At 37.6% G+C, this 19,327-nt stretch overlaps 1 protein-coding gene across 1 annotated transcript in view; it reads right to left on the bottom strand.

Annotated features, from left to right (window-relative positions):
• Positions 1-201: 201 nt before the first annotated feature.
• PPP1R12A (protein phosphatase 1 regulatory subunit 12A) overlaps positions 202-19,327 on the bottom strand; it is a 123,070-nt gene continuing 103,944 nt past the window's right edge. The window contains exons 20-25 of the mRNA XM_063322875.1: positions 16,067-16,083; positions 14,757-14,898; positions 14,214-14,318; positions 13,263-13,310; positions 8,529-8,579; positions 202-2,365 (exon numbers count right to left, since the gene is read on the bottom strand). Of these exons, the coding sequence (XP_063178945.1) occupies positions 2,279-2,365; positions 8,529-8,579; positions 13,263-13,310; positions 14,214-14,318; positions 14,757-14,898; positions 16,067-16,083 (450 nt within the window). The 3' untranslated portion in view covers positions 202-2,278. The remainder of the gene's footprint in view (positions 2,366-8,528; positions 8,580-13,262; positions 13,311-14,213; positions 14,319-14,756; positions 14,899-16,066; positions 16,084-19,327) is intronic.

Raw genomic sequence — 19,327 nt, 5'->3', positions numbered from 1 at the left:
TACTGTTGCATTTACAGATGTGCATGTACAATGATGTGCAAATAATCACAATTTGATTACAATCTTTGAAAGGTACTTGAACTTTGCATCCAAGTAACGCAATGAATGAAAAATGCCCACCAAAGAATTTAAATAGCAAACTTATAACATGGTTTAAAGTCATAACAAATTTCAATGTCTTCTCAGTAAAACTTTCACACATTTAAAATAGTTTGTATTCATTTTATTTGTATATGTCAAAATACAATTTTTTTTTCCAAAATAGTGGGTTTTGCAACTAGTTTCATGCAGATACAAGGTCTGCTCAGTACTACCAATAAAATCAATATAGCACAGTAGCCATTCATTTTTTTTAGATATAAAGAATAAATAACCTAAATATAAAACACTAAAATATTAGAAACACGTATTTAATCATTCACAGGCACCCAAACTTTACCAAATATAATCCAGAATATGCCTAACTGTCTTGTAACAGAACTCAATACGTTGCAGCCATTCAATTCTTTATGTTAGCGTAAGACAATGGAAGTCCCTATGGTTCAGACCCACCTCTCATACAGAGCAATTACAATAAGATATCTCCAACTATCCGTGTACCTTTAAAATCAAGAATCCTGAGCTTGGTAGTAAGAGCATAACCTTACATCTTCAAAAAACCAATCAACAGAGAGAGGACATCATGTCTTCCTTACCAAAACATATCCCACCCCGGTAAAACTAACCCCCCCCTCCCCCCCAAGTAGGCAGTAGAACACAATGACCTTTTTAAATGAAGGGGTACAAATTCACATTTAATATAGTATACAATATAATCAATAATACAATAGCTACTACAAGCTTTACAATGTACAATTTGTTTTAATGGCTGATCCGTTCAGTGGTTTTAGGCAATAAACTATGTGCCAATAGGATGTCGTATTTTGAATGGTTTAGTGAAAATATAAAAGCTGTTTCTAACAAAAGCGATTTTCACCGAAGTACTTTTGTTGTTTTTAAAGGCCACTGAAATGTATAAAATGGTCTGACGCGGTGGTGGTATCAAACTGGATGCCTTCTCGCATGGCAACAACAGTGCATATAAACATTAATGTGAGTGTAACGGGTTATGTTTTTCAAATGATTTAGTACGTTACTTTGGCTAGCACAACAGTTTTGGACAGCACTCAGATAAATACAGGTATGTGAAATGTAGTGAAGCAGTTATAGTTATGCGATTTTTTATTATGGTGAACACTATCAAATGAAAAAAAAAACGGGAGGAAAAGATAATAAAGTATTTTATATAGTTTAGACTTTTTGTAAAGATAGGGCTCCATACAATGTACAATGTCTAAATTCTTTATACCATAAAAATTAATGAATTTTGTTAAACACACTATTCTGGAGTAGCCTAATTTGCATTAACAGACATTTGCAATAGGGAAATATATTCAAGCATGCCACGTGGTGGTCTGAAAAATCAAACCAGTACACATTTATATATACAGCATCACTCAGTACCTGCTCAAATGAATGTGACGATTACAGGATCTAACATCTTTCACTACAAACTTCTTTTTTTTTTTTATTTTTTAAAGTGACCAATAAAGGCAGAAAACAGGACTCTTAAAATATTTCTAGTTTCAACTGACTTTTAAAGCATTTTGTATAGGAAATAAATGCATATTGCACAAACAGTGAAAGCAAATGTTCCACCAAACATCTCTGTTCCAGGTGGTCGGACAATACAACTCTAGGTAGCTACACAAATATGTAATTTAAAAGGGTGTGTGGTCTCTGCAAATGGTAAAGCTGTGAAAACACTGTACAAGAAAAATCTGGTACATGAATAATTAGAAGGGAAAAAAAAAATCCAAACTTAAGATTAAAAGAAAAACTGAGTATAGAAAAAAAACTGGGAATTGTGGCACAACAAAAACATTATTGAGTAACTGTCTTCTGTGAGAGCTGAAAGCTTTTGTTGATGTAAAAGTGTTTATGTACAACTAAGGCTTACTGGTTAAATATCTGAGGCGTATCTGGCCTTGAACACTTTCCTTATTATGCTGTAGCTGTAAACAAGATTTCTCAGTCATTTTATCTTCTCAGCAGCTGCATTTTAACAGAAACAATGATCTTGATACAAAAAAACACACAGGTAAGAGGGCGTTTGGCAGGATATCTGAAAATGACAGTCTCCAAAGGATCTTCCCACACTTCCAGTGACTGCCACAGTATGGTCCACTGGAGTTACTAGTGATGTGCAATACCGTTATTTGCTGCTGTAGTAAACCCTTTATTTGGAAAGTTTGCTTATAACTCTGATCAAGGCCCCATTTTCATCTTTTAGCCTCTGGTTGTCTGCCTTCAGGTCTGGTAGCATCTATGAAAAACAAAACACGACGGTTATTTGCTGTTACGTCCCAAGCAAAAGCAGCAAGACTAGACAAGCACTGGGGATAAAAATCTTTATTCAGCTTAAGCATCTTGGCAGTTCTCCCCCTTCATACCAGCCGTTCAGAGAAACCTCACCTTTTAGCCCGATACAGTTCAGAGGTACAGATTAGGAGTTCTCGTTTGCTTGGACTAGATGCACTAAAACTCGGTGGTGCAGATGACAAGCCTCTAACAAAAGCATTTATAACAGCATGAGGAAAGTAATTAAATGCTTCAAATTTCAGTGCAAAACAAAGAAATGTTAATTGCCGGCAATTTAAAGAGGTTTGTCTACACTGCACTTGCAGAGCTTCAAAAAAAACATGCTGTGGCTAAGCAGATCTACCACCGTGCTCCTGGATGACTTCATCCTGATCAGAGACAGTGTGATTCAGCTCGTTAGCTCATAGCATTAATCTTCCCGCCGCTTCCAAACTCGTGTTGGAGCACACATCCTATAATTTGAGATCATCGCCCTGAATAGCACAGTTCACACAAGATCAGATCATTGAAAGAGATCACCGAAACGCCAGGCTGCACACTCAGGCAGACACGTTAGGAGATGGCAAGTTAAGGTTGCCACAGGAGATGGGTGACACGCAAGCACAAAAGCTGGAAGGCAGAAGCCAAGTGAGGTGAGGTTTGGACAGGATCAGACAGGAAAGGAGGAGACGTCAGTGCACAGGGGTTTGTGCTGGGAGAATAGAACTTGTCAGAGAAACCAGAAGTAATCTCAGCAGTTCTCCATATCTATTTTCACACACTGATAACAAACCGCCCGTAATACTCATGGCTAAATTACGCGTATGGTTTCGAGCAGCAGGTTTACGCAGGAGGTAACAGCCTACTCCCGCAGAGCAGTTATTCAGTAACCTCAGGTGCAAAGTGCACACAAGAGGCCTAAGTCCGGCTGGTCACCTATGTAACTGCTGCTACATCATTTTTCATGATGTAATTTCTCTGCCACTAGTTTTGTTTTTATTGTACTCAAACAAAATTATGCATTCCTACATTCAGAAAATTATAACGGAAGAGAAAGAACTAAGAAGTTTAAAAATGCAGGGTTAATTAACTGCGCATTATACTAGAGGCTTCATTTAGCCGTTGCCTCCAGAGGAGTTCTGTCCACACTCAGTTCACCCAACAGCAGCCCCTCTCACAGCTTAAAACGCGATGGCGCACCGAAGGTAACTGAGGTTATAGGATCTCTAGTTCGTTTACCTGCCCATGTCAGAGTATGTGAAACGAAGATGACAGGAGACTGTGAGAGGAAAAAAGGTGGTCTCCGCAGTTAAGAGTAAGTAACAACCATTCTGCTAACCTGGATTCCAGCTCTGGTCCATGGTGGAGCTTACGGCAAGCCACCTAACCCGAGCTCTTCACAGAGTCAGAGGGAAGCTTCCATTACAGATAGTCAAGTGAGAGCTACGCTCTCAACAGAGAGTGCTGTAAAATGCTGATTATTTTCAAAAACCATGTCAAGGTGTTTGAAATTGGGCAACACACGTAATCATTTGGCAATTTTCAAGTATTATCTGTGTTAAGTTTTCTAAGCCGTCAAAAACAACTACTGTTGTCTGCGATACACGTGCTAGGGGTCATACCCAGATAACAGGCATGTGTACCATGCGTCTGTGCACGCACCTGTAATATCAGGATAAGCCTGGGGTTGTTCTATGACATGTTCCTGCAAACAATGGAACGGCCATTTGTTCAGGCAAAAGCAACTAACATCTTTCCTTCCTCGTTTTTGTTCTGTTACAGACTTCATACCAAAGATCCCGGGTGAAACCACAACAGCCTTCTCCTAGCTGTGCACAAGGAAGCAAGGAAGTCTGGTTTTGTTCTTGTTAATTGGGCATCTCAAGAGGTATTGCCGTCTATGCCTTCCAATGAAAGCTCTAAGTGACCTTCACAGTCCTCTTTCAACTCATTGACTAGGGACCTGCAGCCAATAATGCTTAATTACAAACAGGCAGACCCACCGACTCGTATATTTTCTGGTGAACTATTTTAAGAAAAAAGCCGCTGTTCAAATTAAGAGCTTTAATATAATCCAGTACCATTACATGTCTGCAAATCTCTATCAATAGATTGTAAATCCTGATTAAACTAACAGGTAGAACGTATATTAAGAAAGTATTTTCTCTTTTTTGTAAGTGTGCTAAAGAGTAAGGGAAGACTGGTAGGAGACAAAAGCAGTTATGAGTAACAGGAGAATGATCAGGAAGGATAAGCTCAAGTAATCTAAAATACTTATGCTTCCCATCTATACTAATCCCCACATGCTTTAAACCTAGCCAAAGACATTTATACAATTTTCTTGGAGCAGTGCATTCCTATGGTACTCCAACTTCTCATGAGGTGACACCACACACCTTTCACGTGTGGAGGCAGGAAGAAAAAGCTTTGCAGTAAATCTAGTAAAATTACAGTTACATATGGCACTTGACACTTTCAATTCCAATTTGCTTCTCACTGAAATAGCAAAGTATCTTCCTGTGATGAGATTCTTGAATAAGATTACAGATGCATTATTTTGCCTGTCTGTATTACACGACCAGCTAGTAACTTTGCAGTGCTGTAGTTATGCAAATAATTATTCAATAATCACTTGATATATGGGGAGCCAACTCAAATCTGTACAGTGATAATAATGTCCGTGTTTGCTGGAGGATTTAACAGCTTTGTAAGTTAAGATTACAAAAAGCTCAAGAACTGTTAAGGTACCTGTTCAGGCTAATCAGGCACACTGCTATGGTTAAGCTACCGTCATAACGTCAAGCCTGCCTGCTGTGCTTCCATTGCTTTTCTCTGGCTAGCCTAGCTCCTCCAGCTCCAGTGATCTTCTGTTGAAAACTCCCCCTACAAAAAGCAATACTGAATAGTTTTCTGTGGGTTAACACCCTGAACTGGCTTACCATGGTTAAAGGAATGCCAGTGCTAGCAAAAAAAGACGGTACGGACGCGTGGCTGCGGACAGCAGTCATTAGATTCGCTCAGCTGTGTTGAAACCCCCCCATTGTCAGCAGAAGCTGCCGTAGGACGGGCTGCCCGAAAGGGACGGCTCTTCCTTTGCACGCAGCAGCATCCTCCTGGGATTCAACAACCCTGGGGTGAGATGGATATCGAGTAATGTCACAAATAAAGGGATTTGTTTTCAGCCAGGTCAGTGAGCTGACTTGACTCGCTCAGCAAGGGTTAACACAAGAGAAGAGTTGAGGAATGTGGGGCCTGGACCAGGAACAACCTTTCTATCCACATCCTATTGTCAGACCAACTCCAGGAAGACACAAAGCCAAAGGATAAACCTTCTCTTTATTTCATGCCTCTTAGTGGGGGAAAACCTGACATTGGACTTTGTGAGCAGAATGAAAAAATGTACGCTTATTGCCTTGCTTCTAAGCGAGAAGGGGGGTAGGCGAAGGGAAGCAATTTAGCAAAAGTCACTCTGCAGAAGGAAATATTTTTTTTCCACCTAAAGATCTTAAAAGCCCACTGCAACCTCCGCCCCATACAGCTGTTATATAACAGGAGGAAGATTTAGTGTGGAATGAAACCACATTTTGTTCCTCCTAGAAGTTTTGAACCTTCACTGGGTTTCACAGCTCTGCAGTAACACTAAGGACAATGAACCGGCATTTTTTTCCAAGACGAAACTCAAACCAGTTCATACCTTTAACAGAAGGGGACTGAACCAGATGACCTAATACGTATGAACCAATCTGACACACTAGGCAGGTTTTTTTGTGTCTGTGTTTGTACAGTCCTTGCACGATAGGATTCCAGTCCACGACTGGAATGCCTGCATATATAGCAATATAAATCAACAGCCTTAACTCGGTGCTGAAACTGGCTATTTTAAGCTGTCTAGATAAAAATAAGTATTGGCCAGAACCACAGGGGAAGTTAATATGTGAAAATATTAATCGACTCGAAATTCCAATACATTTCTGAAAGAAAAGACTTCGGTCCCCTCTAAACACTAAACCACAGAAATGTAAGAAATAAAAGTTGCTAATGCAACTGGTCAGGAATGCACAGTACTGAAACCACTTCTCAAACATTCTTTAGTTGAGCCTAGATTTGTATCAATTCTATGCACTTCAATTATACTGCAGTAAGAAAGCTCAATTCTTAATTTCTTTCTTTTTTTTTTGTTTGAAAACTAGAGGCAAATCTATTTGAGCATTTACTCAAACATCAAAACAAGGGAGTGACTTCAGCGTATCCTAGTGGGAACTCGAATCCTTTCTCGTTTGTTGCCACGGTTTTAACATGTCAAAGGTCTCCTGGATCACTGCCAATTTATCTTCAAGTTAGGGAGGACAAGCTTCAGTGCTAGTACGGACGATTTCACACCATACCAACACATCTGCCACACCTGTAGTCGGTACAGCGGACACCATGCTTTAGCCACACTTCCATAACCGAGCAGCAGTAAGTCAGTTTCTGGCACACAAGCGTTAATAGTAAAATTCTACCCAAGCACAAACCAAATGTCAACACCTGCCTGGCTACACAAAGGAGAAGGAAGAAATTACAAGTCCACAGAGCGCAGTTGCCTACAGGACCCTGACAGCTTGGCAACCACTCGGGTCAAGGCCCTATTCTCAGTCACCAGTCGCTCATTTATGTGTCTCAAAGATTGAATCTGCTTTATTTGTTGCAGGTTCTGCAGGAATCAAAGAAACAGGAGTGAAAACAAGAAAAAAACCCATGTATATTATGTTTAGAAGACCTGGAGATGAGCAGAATTGAAAGAAAACTTAGAAGAGAGAGTCCTGTTTAAAGTAGATAAGTCGCTGTGAAAGGAAAGTATCAAACAAGTGGCACATTCTTGAAAAGCAATCTAAGAACCAGCAGTGATTAGTCACAGCTTTGCAAAACAGTTCAGGATACATTAACAATGAGAGCTATTCCTGGAATTCTTTACTTAACATCCTAATTGCACAAACTGAATCTCCTATTCAAAAGTCAGTACATAATGACACATTTAACATATACTTGTACACGGCCGTGCAACGAATGATAGGAAGAGTATTTAATCTTTAATTCAAAACTTTCACATATTGCTTATTGAAAATAAGCTTTTGGAAAAAAGGCAATATATTTGCATTCTCTTATTTTTCTCGGAAGCCCAACCTTCCCTAACAGTAATTTACAGGTTGATGATAGAAGCTCACATCCTGTCTTCCACTCTTAGACCCAGTTATTTTCCTAAACCAGTTTGCTTTCTACATATTTCACTTCTAAAGACCCCTCAAGGAACCACAGACAGTGTGTCTTCCCTTACAGCAAACTATCTTGGCCTGAATCCAAGGGAGCTGGAGGCATCGTGGTTGCCTTCTGCCTACATCTGCCTGTCAGCTTCGATTACTTCGACAAAACTTCGTGCTTGTATTTTAATGAAAAGTATTTGAAAGTTAATACCGTTTCCAAGCACCAGAGGGAGCTCAAAAATGAGCTTGAAAGGAAATTTTTTCTTAATCAATGACAACTATCAAATATCAAAACAGTGCTACTTCCTTAAAATTTTGGAAATTTTCTATTTCATCATGTTCCAATAGTTCTCTAGACGTACTTTAGTTCTATCAGTTTGGTTGGCCCTTTCCAACATTACATCCAAGGACATAATACGACACAAACCTGCCAAAGTTCTCACCCTTCTTAATCATATCAGAGGATTTAACATCGATAAACCAGGAAATAAGAAAAGTAGTACCATGACTGGTTAAAAAAAAAAGGCCAGAAATGTATTAAAAAAAGTATTTTCCTTCTAGGATTCAGTTTATACATAGTTGAAAAAAAGCGGAAATTGGTGCCTGTGGTAAACAGTACTTATTTGTCAATGTCTGAAATCTATCCACTGCTTTTGATTAACTAAAACCTGACTATTATTCACTCTACACAAACGAAAGTTTTGATACTGGTAACATGCTGTCTAATACATAGCTACAAGCTACATGACATGAGGGATTTTGAAAAGCAGCTATAACTTAGTTATTTTCTAATGAAATTAGAGAGACCAGTAAAACTGCCAGACTACATGTTGCCCTGACAGTCATACACTTGGTTATTAATAGTTTAATGTGTAGTAGTTTACTTACTTTCAGTTCCTCTTCCATTTCAGATATCCTTCTTTCTAGAGCTCTTCTTTCCTAAATCAGAAGACGTGTGTTAACACTGAACGATACTGTTTTAAAAAAATTACTGCTTGCAAATACTGTGGTAACAGTGAAATACTTCAAGTTTCAAAGATCATACAACCAAAAGCATAGTGTGGACAGAAAACTTGTGATGGCAGTGATATATAGAAATTTTGTCAATATGGAATTCTAATATCTGAGGAGGAAGAGATATAGAAATTTACATCAAGTCCTACAAAATACAGCCCTTCCTTTACACAAATTTAGACAGGTCGTAAATACCATTTGTTCAGATTTATTTTTCACAAGCTAAGCTTCCACAATAGCTTAATATACAAGAAATGCAGAAAATCATCAGAAGCAAACAAGAATATTAAAAAAGAAACAAGCACAAAAGTGTAAGCTTTCATAGACAAGCAAAGGTAGCTGAAACATGTGTCTCAGCTCAGTGGGATCTGTCCTCACTATAAACTGCAACGTAGCGTAGATACCCCCAGATTTACATCAAAGGAGTTCAGCTGACTACCAAAGAAATACAGCTACGTAAGACCACCTGCCTCTTGAGCAAATGCTTCTTGAATATTTTCTGCGTTTCTAGTATAGTTTTCTTTTCTTTTTTTTTCTTTTTCCTTTTTACCTGAGAAGCAGGAGAAATTATCCTTTGTAGAGAACTTCAGGTTGTTGAGACTACACTGACTACCCAAGCTAGCTTACTCAAAGTTAGCTTAGGGTTTTCTAGACTATGCTGCAGTCTGCAGTGCAGACACACGACCGTATTTCTAAATGACGTTATTTTGCTTAAACCTAATTTTCGACACATCTGACAGATGAATAGCTAATGCAAGAGACTTCAGGGGTTTATAGCTTGATTGCTTGCTTTCCTGCGTCAGACAATGCAGTGTATCTCATTTAAAAGCAGCTGCGGGTATCAGAACTCTACATTCAGATTTTTCCAAAGTGTGAAAGGCAAAAGCAACAGATTATTGCGAAGTGGACATATGCATCTGCATACAACGGTGTTACGCAAACAGCAAGCAGCATTGACTGAGGTGTGTAAAACTTTGGTTAGATCATACCGCCCAGTAGATACTGACTCTTGCCGGTCACCTTTCAGATATAAATCATTTGAATTTAGTTTAATCATAGTGCAGTTATACCCCAACATTTTCCCATTTTAGCAAATAACTTTAAAGGTTTATCAAAATAATAGATTACTGCAGTTGTTAGTACTTAATGTACTTAATTCCTTTGAGTTACGACTTTTCCCATAACGATACTGACTGACAGTAATGGGCATAGTAAGTAGTAGCGCGTTGACTGCAGTAAGCAAGTGACTAACAAAAAACCCACCCCGTCTTACATTACTTAGAACTGTACCAGTTACCTACTGGCTTTGCAGAATAACATATATTATCAGTGCCCTTATGTTAATCAATATTTGACAATTCCTGTGATTACCAAGAGACGAATGATCAAATAAATCTAAAAATCTCAGATGGTTAAAAATCATTAGCCTTTTGATGCATTTGCTTAACTAGCATGTTGAGCTTGTCCAAGAACAACTATTAGCAATAAAAACCAACTAAATAAAATCCTTATTTCGTTAACTTTGTATACTTCACATTATATAAAAGAAACATTTAAATGGACTGGCCTAGATAAAAGATTTATTGTAAAAACGTCTTGTTCTGATTAGATGAAGCTATGCTTCTCTTTTTCCTGAACTGCTTGCTCTTTTTCAGGAGCTGGCTTGAGGAATGCCAACAAAATAACACGCTGCAGTTTTACTGGGAAGGTTTGCCAGTATTATCTGATTAGTCCCTGGACTCAAAGAAAGGGTTTGCAATTTATGCAGTCTAAAATTTTATGATACACTTCAACAAATCTATAAGGTATGCCAACGAACATTTGTAACCCTCAAAATGAAAAAAAATACACGCTAGTCTCTCAGCTTATAAAATACAAAAGCTCATTTGTATTTATCAGAGCAACTAGCAACCACAGTCTTGGTGCAGTGAAATTGAGGTACGAGAATATACACAGGTTAATAATTGACCCCAAGGTTATAAAAATATTAAAAAGTAAAACCAGATGTATATGCCTACATATATTTGTATATCCAGTAATACCAAAAAAATGTAACTGTCCACAACCCAAATTCCCAGACAATGAATTCTAAATTTGGGGGAAACTGGTTAAAGTTAACTACAACTCTGAATTCCGATCCAGACCGAAACCTGGCAGTTTGAGTTTTATTATCACGTCATATCAAATTCTGCGAAGGACTTTTAGCGTACTTTTCAGAGTGACAGGTCGTTAATGAAACCCTTATTTTTGCCTGTGTATTGCTAGGACCTTGCATCTGTGATCTGATCTGCATCTCCATCGCCATGGAAATAGCCCCTTTCTGGTAAGCAGTTCTCAAATGAACAGTCTGGACAATGCATCACCACATCACATCACGGAAACCCACTTCTGAAGGCTGAGTTCAAATAAAATTCAAAGCCAGTATTTTCTAAATTTTATTCCTGTGCTATTCTAGGTTTAATAAACGTTCCCATCTTCTTTACTGAAAAGGCATGTTTCAGCTTGAAAATATCATAGTTCAATGATGCCTTCAGTTTTTTCTCTACCAGCCTTTTATTTCTTCCAATTTATTCTCACCACTTTACTTTTCCCCTCCCCTTTTCTCTATGTAATTTATATAAACACCTTATGTTTTATATTTTATTTTAGTTAAGTCATATACTTGGAAAAGTGTACTTACAAAAGCTCTACTATTTGTTTCTACTTTTTACATTTATATTGTCACACTACATATTAAAAAGGTGTCCCTCAAATTATTCTTAAAGATCGCCAATCTGAACTGAATTTGGTAAGCTTATTTCTGGAGATCAGCTATTGATGACTAGCAGCTGAGAACGCTGCTTCAGTCACTTTCAAAGTGCAAGTAACTCCAGATTTTAACAACAACAAGGAAAGTCCAATCACAAATAAATTCCTGTTTTAAATTCTTGTCTGAAAATAAGTTTAAAATTATAAAATACAAGGAACACCTCCTAAATCTTGTGTAAATTATGTTTCAGCTATACAGCATTATCACTAATTTTATTTTTTTTACCTGCTAGCTTTAGTACTAATACATTTAGGAAAAGTAACATTTCTGAAAGGCATTTTGCAGTTGGACTAGATGATCATTGTAGATCTCTTCCAACTGAAACAGTCTATGCTATGCTACGCTACGCTATTCTATTTGCTGTTGGGCTACATGTCTTTACAGAAAAAAACTGCAAGAATTTCTACTACGGCCAATTGTCTTAACGCAATGGCCTATTCTGGGAAAAAGCAAAGCTGTAATTTAAAATTGAAATAATGTCTAGCTATGCAGCACTGAATGCTCTGCAATATGGAACCTATATAGTAATGGACACAGATAAAGCTATGAAATAATTAAATGTCCACTTGTGTGGCCATGATAGCAAGCAAGAAACCAATTAAAGCTGCTGATGAAACTCTTCTACTGATGAAATCACTGTCTACAGCAAGATGCCAAAAAATCAAGGAGAAATAGGTGCTAAAAGGCCACTGCAATTATCTGAAGAGATTATTAAGATAAAGATAATGGAAGTTCAGGAAGTGCCTGAGAGCATTTCTACATCTCCATGTGCTCCTATAAAATCTACCAAGTGTTTGCTTATACACCAGACAGGTTTGTAGAACTAAAAATTGTTTTCTAAACCTCAAATACTGGAAAGTAAACATAAAAAGCAAGTGAAGGTGAAGTTCACCAGGGATAAATAAACCTATACCGTATCACTTATTACTTTCAAAGTCCGTTTAATTTTCTTCCTGTTTAAGTGTCTAATGTGTCACTCCAGGATCAGGGCAGGAGAAAAGAACACTTGAACAAGGTCGCCAAGAAAGCCAGGACCACAACAAAACAAACATAGTTTGCTTTACGTTGTTGTGGAACTAAACTTTTATAGGGATGGACTTTAAACTAGCATGAAACTACAGCCTAGAAGTACCATGTGTCACAACTTGCAAAATAATTCCTGTATCCTGTCTCACATACAGATTTATTACATGACTCCTTTCTGACCCTGATGCCCCTTTTCCCACACTTCTTGCTTATTCTTCCCCCCCCCTCCCCGGTATCATATTCCCTCTGGACAAAGTTACAGTACAAGGAAAGAGACAGATTATGACTAATTTTATATCGTTAGCAGGTTTAAGGTTGGATGTCTATGAGGTAGAACCAGCTACTTCATTACCAACAATAATTGGTGAAACAACATGCGTGCTTCTGAAAGCTCAGAGGAAATTAAAGTCTCTGAATGTTGGAAATGCATTAGAAGATGAGACGCTCTGAATCTGCTTAACCCTCTGGAGTGCCAACATTGTTTTGGATGAGATGGAACAAGCGGCAGATCCCTGGAGGGCAGTGGGGCTTAAAACCTGGTCATCACCAACCAAGAGGCAACCTGAAGGCAATTCTTAAAAGTAATTCCATCCATCTCACAGTATCTCACATTCATTGCCACTTTGAAACCTAAAGTCCTCAAATCTTCTAAAAGATGCAAGTTATAAGAAAGGCTTCTGTTCCCATTAAAATATGTCCAAGTCAGGGGTTGCAAAACAAACTGAAAAAAAGCCTGAATTGGAGTACTTAAGAGCTCTTTGGCAGAAACTCACCCTTTTCTCCATTTCCAAGAGTGATCTGTCAGCAAATCTTTCCTGTCTCTGAAACACAAAATTAATAAAGGCATTGGTACTTGTTCTTAAACAACACAAAACTGAGGGAAAACAATTCAACTGGACATTTTAGTATTCTGTCTGAAGTATGTCTTCAAAGGCATTTTAAAGTGTGTTCAGGGAAGTAACACTGAAATAAAGAATAAAGAAGAATGAACTGGATTTATCATGCACTTCTTCCGTGACCATCCCTAAGTAGTTTAATCACTACATAGCCTTTGGCAAATAGGAGTAATATAGTATTTCTATCTACAAGCATCACAAAACAAACATCTTTTTAATGTACTTCACGGATATTCACGGGGTACATATGGAAGACACTTAAATAGCTACACAGGTAAGTTGTGGCAAATGTGATCTGAGAACAGGAAACACTCTTTCTACAGCAATTTAGATGAATTTAACTTTTGTGTACACATTGGTATTACTGTAAGCAGCACTGTTATCTGACAGCAGTTCTCTGTAACTGGAGTGCACTATTTGCTCTTCAGTTCTAAGATAAAGCTATCTAACCAGGCAAGAAGAACGGGCAGGTTATGCCAATCTGCCAGCAGGTTTATGAATTAATCAATCAATCCCAACTGACACTTTGAATATAAGCTTAACACTGTAGAAAGTGTTTACCCCTACCCTGCAAAGAAGTTCCAGATACACGCTGGCAAGAACCACCACTACTACAGGCAGGAGGCAGTCTCACACACTTTGCTCACAGCTGAAGACTAGAATCTGCACTCTTTTCTTTTTAGAAACAGAGGGGTACTCTTCTTCACTCCCATCTTTGGATAAGAAACAAAGCTGATGCCTAGTAAAGAGCAGCCCATACCCTGGGGTGCTTCTAGTTTGCTATCTACCTTGTCAACTAAGTACATGCTTTTTTTGTTTTATACAAACCTGAGTGGTCTTCTCCAGCTGTAGCTTAAGATCTGTAAGTTCCATGTTGGTATCATGTAACTGTGCTTTCAGTTTTTCATTTTCAGCTAGAATCTGTTCATAAAGCTAAGAGAAAATATTCATTTAAAAAAATACCGAATAATAATTCAGTGAGATAATTCAGCTGAAATATTTCAAAACCATGATTAAGCTGCATGTAAAATGAACAAATACATTAATAGTCTAAGAAGCAAAAATCAGTTACAGATTTTAAAGACAGAATTAGCATGCACTTTAAGGAACTGTTACCAAATATTTCTAGAAACAAGCAACTTTGCATAGAGAGCATGTAACTTAACTTTACACATATTAAAAAAATACTTGCAAAAGCCAGAAGCTGTTTTGTAATGTGTATTTTCCCCCACTGTAGCCGTTGTTCTGCTCGTCCATTCACCTGAGTTCCTTTAAGCCGCATTTGTGATCCAATGTGAGATTATTTCCAGACAACGTATGAAAAACAGTAATAAAGTTCTATTTTCACACCGAAACTATTGAATCAGATACCTTCTTAAAATCAGTGCTATCTTCTTTTTCTAGTCTACTGCAGTACGGTTTTCGATCTTCAAGGTAACTCTGTGACCCTGATCGCCCCTGCGCTGAATCGTAACGATCACCTGAAGACATGCTGAGGGATCCCGTATCGTATCTGTAAAAGAAAAGTTCGTATTTTTCTTTGCCTTTGCGTTCAGTGCTGTACCAAACGTTGTGAGTTTGCCGTTACCCAGCTCAAAACAGACAAATGCAATTATATATTTTAGTTAAGTCACTGTCTTCTACTTTGATGCAAATTTAAGTTTTACACTCCCTCAATACTTCAAGATTGTGTGTGAAAATGTTTTCGAATTGCTCAGCCTGCCAAGTAAGTGCCGGCCTTCTATGCAGAGAAATCTTTTAAATTAAATTAAAATATTTAATTCAAGCAAACATTTACATCTTAAGGGATTTTATATTAGCTTGGATACTTTAATTCTTCTTTATTTATAAAGAAAACCTATTTTTAAAAAACATTATTACTTTAATTGAAGGATTTTAAAAGAGTAATCTCTAAAATATCGGCCTAGGTGCATTCTCCAAGTTTTATTAGAGAAACCAAGGAGATTTCAAAATTATTTGTTGTGAATTCCAGTATTTCAACAGAAGCCATTTATGAAACAAATCTTCAGCAAAGTCTTTATCCTATTAATCACTAAATTACAACCAGCACTAATAAAATTTAGAATAATTTCACACTGCTCACTCTTCACTGATCATGTGCTGTAGTAGTTCTATTTAACAGATTTTCAGCACAGATGGAACACAATAAAATCCAATAATTATTTCTAAAGGTCTAAAACCAAATGAGAACTTTTTTAAAAAAACGATTGATATTTCTGCATTTCCTTTTTAACAAACCTTAAGGAAATCAGATTTTCAGAGCCTGTAGAACTTTTCTTGCGATTCCTTAGAAAATTTTCAGTAGGGTATTCTAAAAGAGGGGCAACAAGAACCTCTTGTCTTCTCTGTAAAAGCTGGCTTCATGCTGAAAAATTTGTTGGGAATGGTACTGTAGCCACTGTTCTAGCCTGCCTTCAGTGCACTACAAATAGAGAGTCCAATAAATTCACCAGATTGGAGTGTCCCACCCACATATGGAAAAAAATATTCAGTACTGTAGCTGTACAACTATATTTCATACAAATGTTAAATATCATTAACGCCTTTTAAAGCTCAACCCAGCTGACTGTTGGGGTTAAGCTGAATTTGTACATAAAGAACTTAGAATATGTGAACAAAAAGTGTAACAATTTCAAATGAATTTGTTTAATTGCACATACCTTGACAGGCTATCGCTCTGAGGTGGGAAGAGATAAAAAGAGAGAAAAAGAATAGCTCAAATCAATAATTTAATTAAATAAAATATATAACAATCTGTGAACAAGTATAGCTAAACAGTTATGTTAAATGCATAGGCTATCCAACAGTATGTGTTATCTGAACATTGTCAAGCTTCAATTTTGTTATGTCTGGAACAGAAAAGAAATATGTGCTAGAATGTGCTTGCCAAACTATAATTTACAAGGACATTACACTCTAAAAGTCTGGACTGTCCTAAATATTGGAGTCATTTCAGCAGTCGGTGCATTCTGCGATTTGCCTGCCTGCTATCACGGTCATCAGAAATGTGTTCCCTGAATTCCCAGTTCCTTCTTCCTCTTCTCTACCATTAGCAATAACGTTTTGAAAGGTCAACATAATAATGACTTCAGTTCAAAATAATAATATAAAAATACAAGATCATCGTTTCAACATAGCTTGATGGGAAACAAGCTACTATACCAACAACACAAGGAAATACTTATTAAACGTAATTTAAATGACATCATTTCACTTTTTATATTACTTTCATTCATTCCAGGTGAATCCACAGGCATGAAGTTCACTCACTCTACTTGACAAGCGAAATTTAATTAGAAGTGATGATTTAAGAGCAAGGGAGTGCCCCTCTAAGCATTACAGCGGCCATACAAAACTTCTTCCCCTCTGGGTGGTCAATACAGATTCATCGTTTATTCCAATTATAATAATTTGGAGTGAAGGCATTTCAATCAAGTAACTCTACTGATGTATCATCACCTGGACATCCTCCAATGTTATTCACCCAGCAGTGGCTGAAGGTCACTGAAGGAAAAAACCACCCCATAGGTGTTTTTTTGCGGGGTGGTATGTTTTTTTGGTTTCCTTTTTTACAAGGAAATCACATTTTTTCAACTTGTATAGAAGAAAATAGCCACATTCTCCACAACACACTCAATTTCCCCTCTGACACCTTGCAGTGCATATACTACATATAGGATATCAAAAGTACGTGCTGTAGCCTAACCACTCCTAATAAAGCACCATTATTTTCTGTTAAGAGCACAAATAATGCCGAGAACTCAAGAGATTTTGTAGAAAATGTCACAGTTAGGTGGCACACACACCTATACATGGATAGTTTTTAAGCTATTGGCCACAAGAAGATTAACTTCCATCTAAGTATGAGTCTTATCTTGCATTATCGTATATTTAAGTAAGATCAGTGTGAGATTACAGAATTCCACCATGTAATCAACGACCTACAAAAATCCCTCTTCCACTGCTTCCTTCTCACCTCAACAAAACAGAGAAAGCTTTGTCCGTAAAGACTTTAGGTATTCTCCTTTTACCTTGAAGGAATGCGGTATACAGAAAAATGCTAAGCTGATCCTTTTAACCTTTACCTACAATGCAGGACAGCCACTACAAGAAGTAAACCATTCCCACATTATTTCTTAACAAATAGCAGCTTTCTAAAGGCTGTTTTTCTTTCCTTCTAGTGGACTCCCCATGATGCCATGGGAATGTGAAACCCTCCCAGATCTCCGTTCCCCTGCTGCACTATAGCTTCCTGAACAGAAAGGCAAGTTATCAAGTAACACGTGCACCATCTTAGGAACAAAATTTTCCAGCTACACGAGGGGACAACAAATGAACAGGTGAGGTAAGAAAGCACTAATTACTAGAGAGGAAAACACAGACGCAGCCCATTCCCGTTCTCCTGGCTGAGGCTGGGAACCTGAGAAGTCGGACAAGGATTCCGTAGTCTTCTGAAAAAAGTGTATCGGCGGTTTCCATTCCCTGAAATTTGTGAAGCCCTGCTCCTGCTGCTCAAGCACCATCCAGCCTCCACACCTCACTGAAAGAGCAGCACATTTCTCAAGCACGTGCCTGTTCTTGTTCCCCTCGCTTTTCACCAAACGCGTTTGGGGTATTTTTTTAGCACAGTCTCAGCTGTTTTCTCTCTTCATTTTCCCCTTCAATTTCTGCCAGTTCAGCTTAGTCATCATTTGTGACATTTGACAAAAAAAACTGTGAAAAGGTAGAAGCCTGCAAGCTTGAGGAGAAATGATGCCAACAGAGATATTCCTGTGCATCCAAATCACACGAGATGGACGTTCCTCGTACACTCACAGAACTGAGCAGCCACAGTTACTGGCTACACAAGCAGTAATGAAAAATTAAGAAATATGTAACCTTATCTACACAACCTGAAATAACACATCCTTCTAGCCCTATGCCATCAGTCTGTACAGACCATAAGGGTGCCCCAAAAGAAACTGGGTATTTGAAAATGTATACTAAGCTTCTAGAGAGGCACATTACATTTTAGTGAGCTTTGGATAATTACTGCTAATGGAAATAAATTATCAATGTCAGGTGGAATTTTCTGTACTGTTATAAATCAGTGTTTCTGTAAAACTGCCACAGCAGTGAAACCGAGAAACAAAATTTGAGCACAGCACTTAATCAACACTAATAATGCCAGTTTCTCACGTTTATTCCCACAGAATTAGAAGACCTAATGACATTTATTATCCTAATATTGCTAGCTTTGACGTTTCAGAAGTCCCATATCTGACCACTGGCAAAATAAAATTTCAGTCCATTTAATTATAACTAAACCATAGTTGTAGTACTTATTCAAATTCTTATTTCTTTTTTTTTTTTTAAATACATCAGACTGAAAACAGTCTTCACAGAAACACTTTTTTACTTAGAATCTCTCAGTTGTCAAAGTGATCTTCCAGCTTCCTTATTTTTGAACTGCTATCCTACAACTTAGTTCTAAGACTATCCTTCTTGCAGGAACACCAATCTCCTTTAAGTAACCTGACTTTTTTTTTTTTTTGCGCAAATTGAAGAAATTCTCAGCTTTTTAAAAGCCTGGAAAAAAAAGCCTTAAGAGAATTTAAAAAGCCTGAACAAAATTTCATTAGAACAATCTCCAACTGTCAAAGTGCTTAACAAAGTCTGGCTTCTCTTTAATAGCTCTTCTTTATGGACAAATGATCAGTTAAGAAGTCAAAAGACAGTTCTGAAGAACTGAAGAACAAGAAAGCACAAACTGAAATCTTAGAAGACAGCTGTTTCAAAGACCTCTGAGATGAACAAGATAATAATTTTTCTGGTTCCTTAAAGATTTCAGGCTGGAAATTATTTTGTCTAAGGCCCTTTAATTTTCTTCCTAGCATGCACTCATTTGCAAGGCTTGCTCTTGACCTCCTCTCTTTAGTTTA

This window comes from Chroicocephalus ridibundus, chromosome 1 (assembly GCF_963924245.1).
Source record: "Chroicocephalus ridibundus chromosome 1, bChrRid1.1, whole genome shotgun sequence".
NCBI lineage: Eukaryota > Metazoa > Chordata > Aves > Charadriiformes > Laridae > Chroicocephalus > Chroicocephalus ridibundus.
The sequence above is the reverse complement of the archived record's forward strand: the minus strand, read 5'-3'. Positions and strand labels throughout refer to the sequence as shown.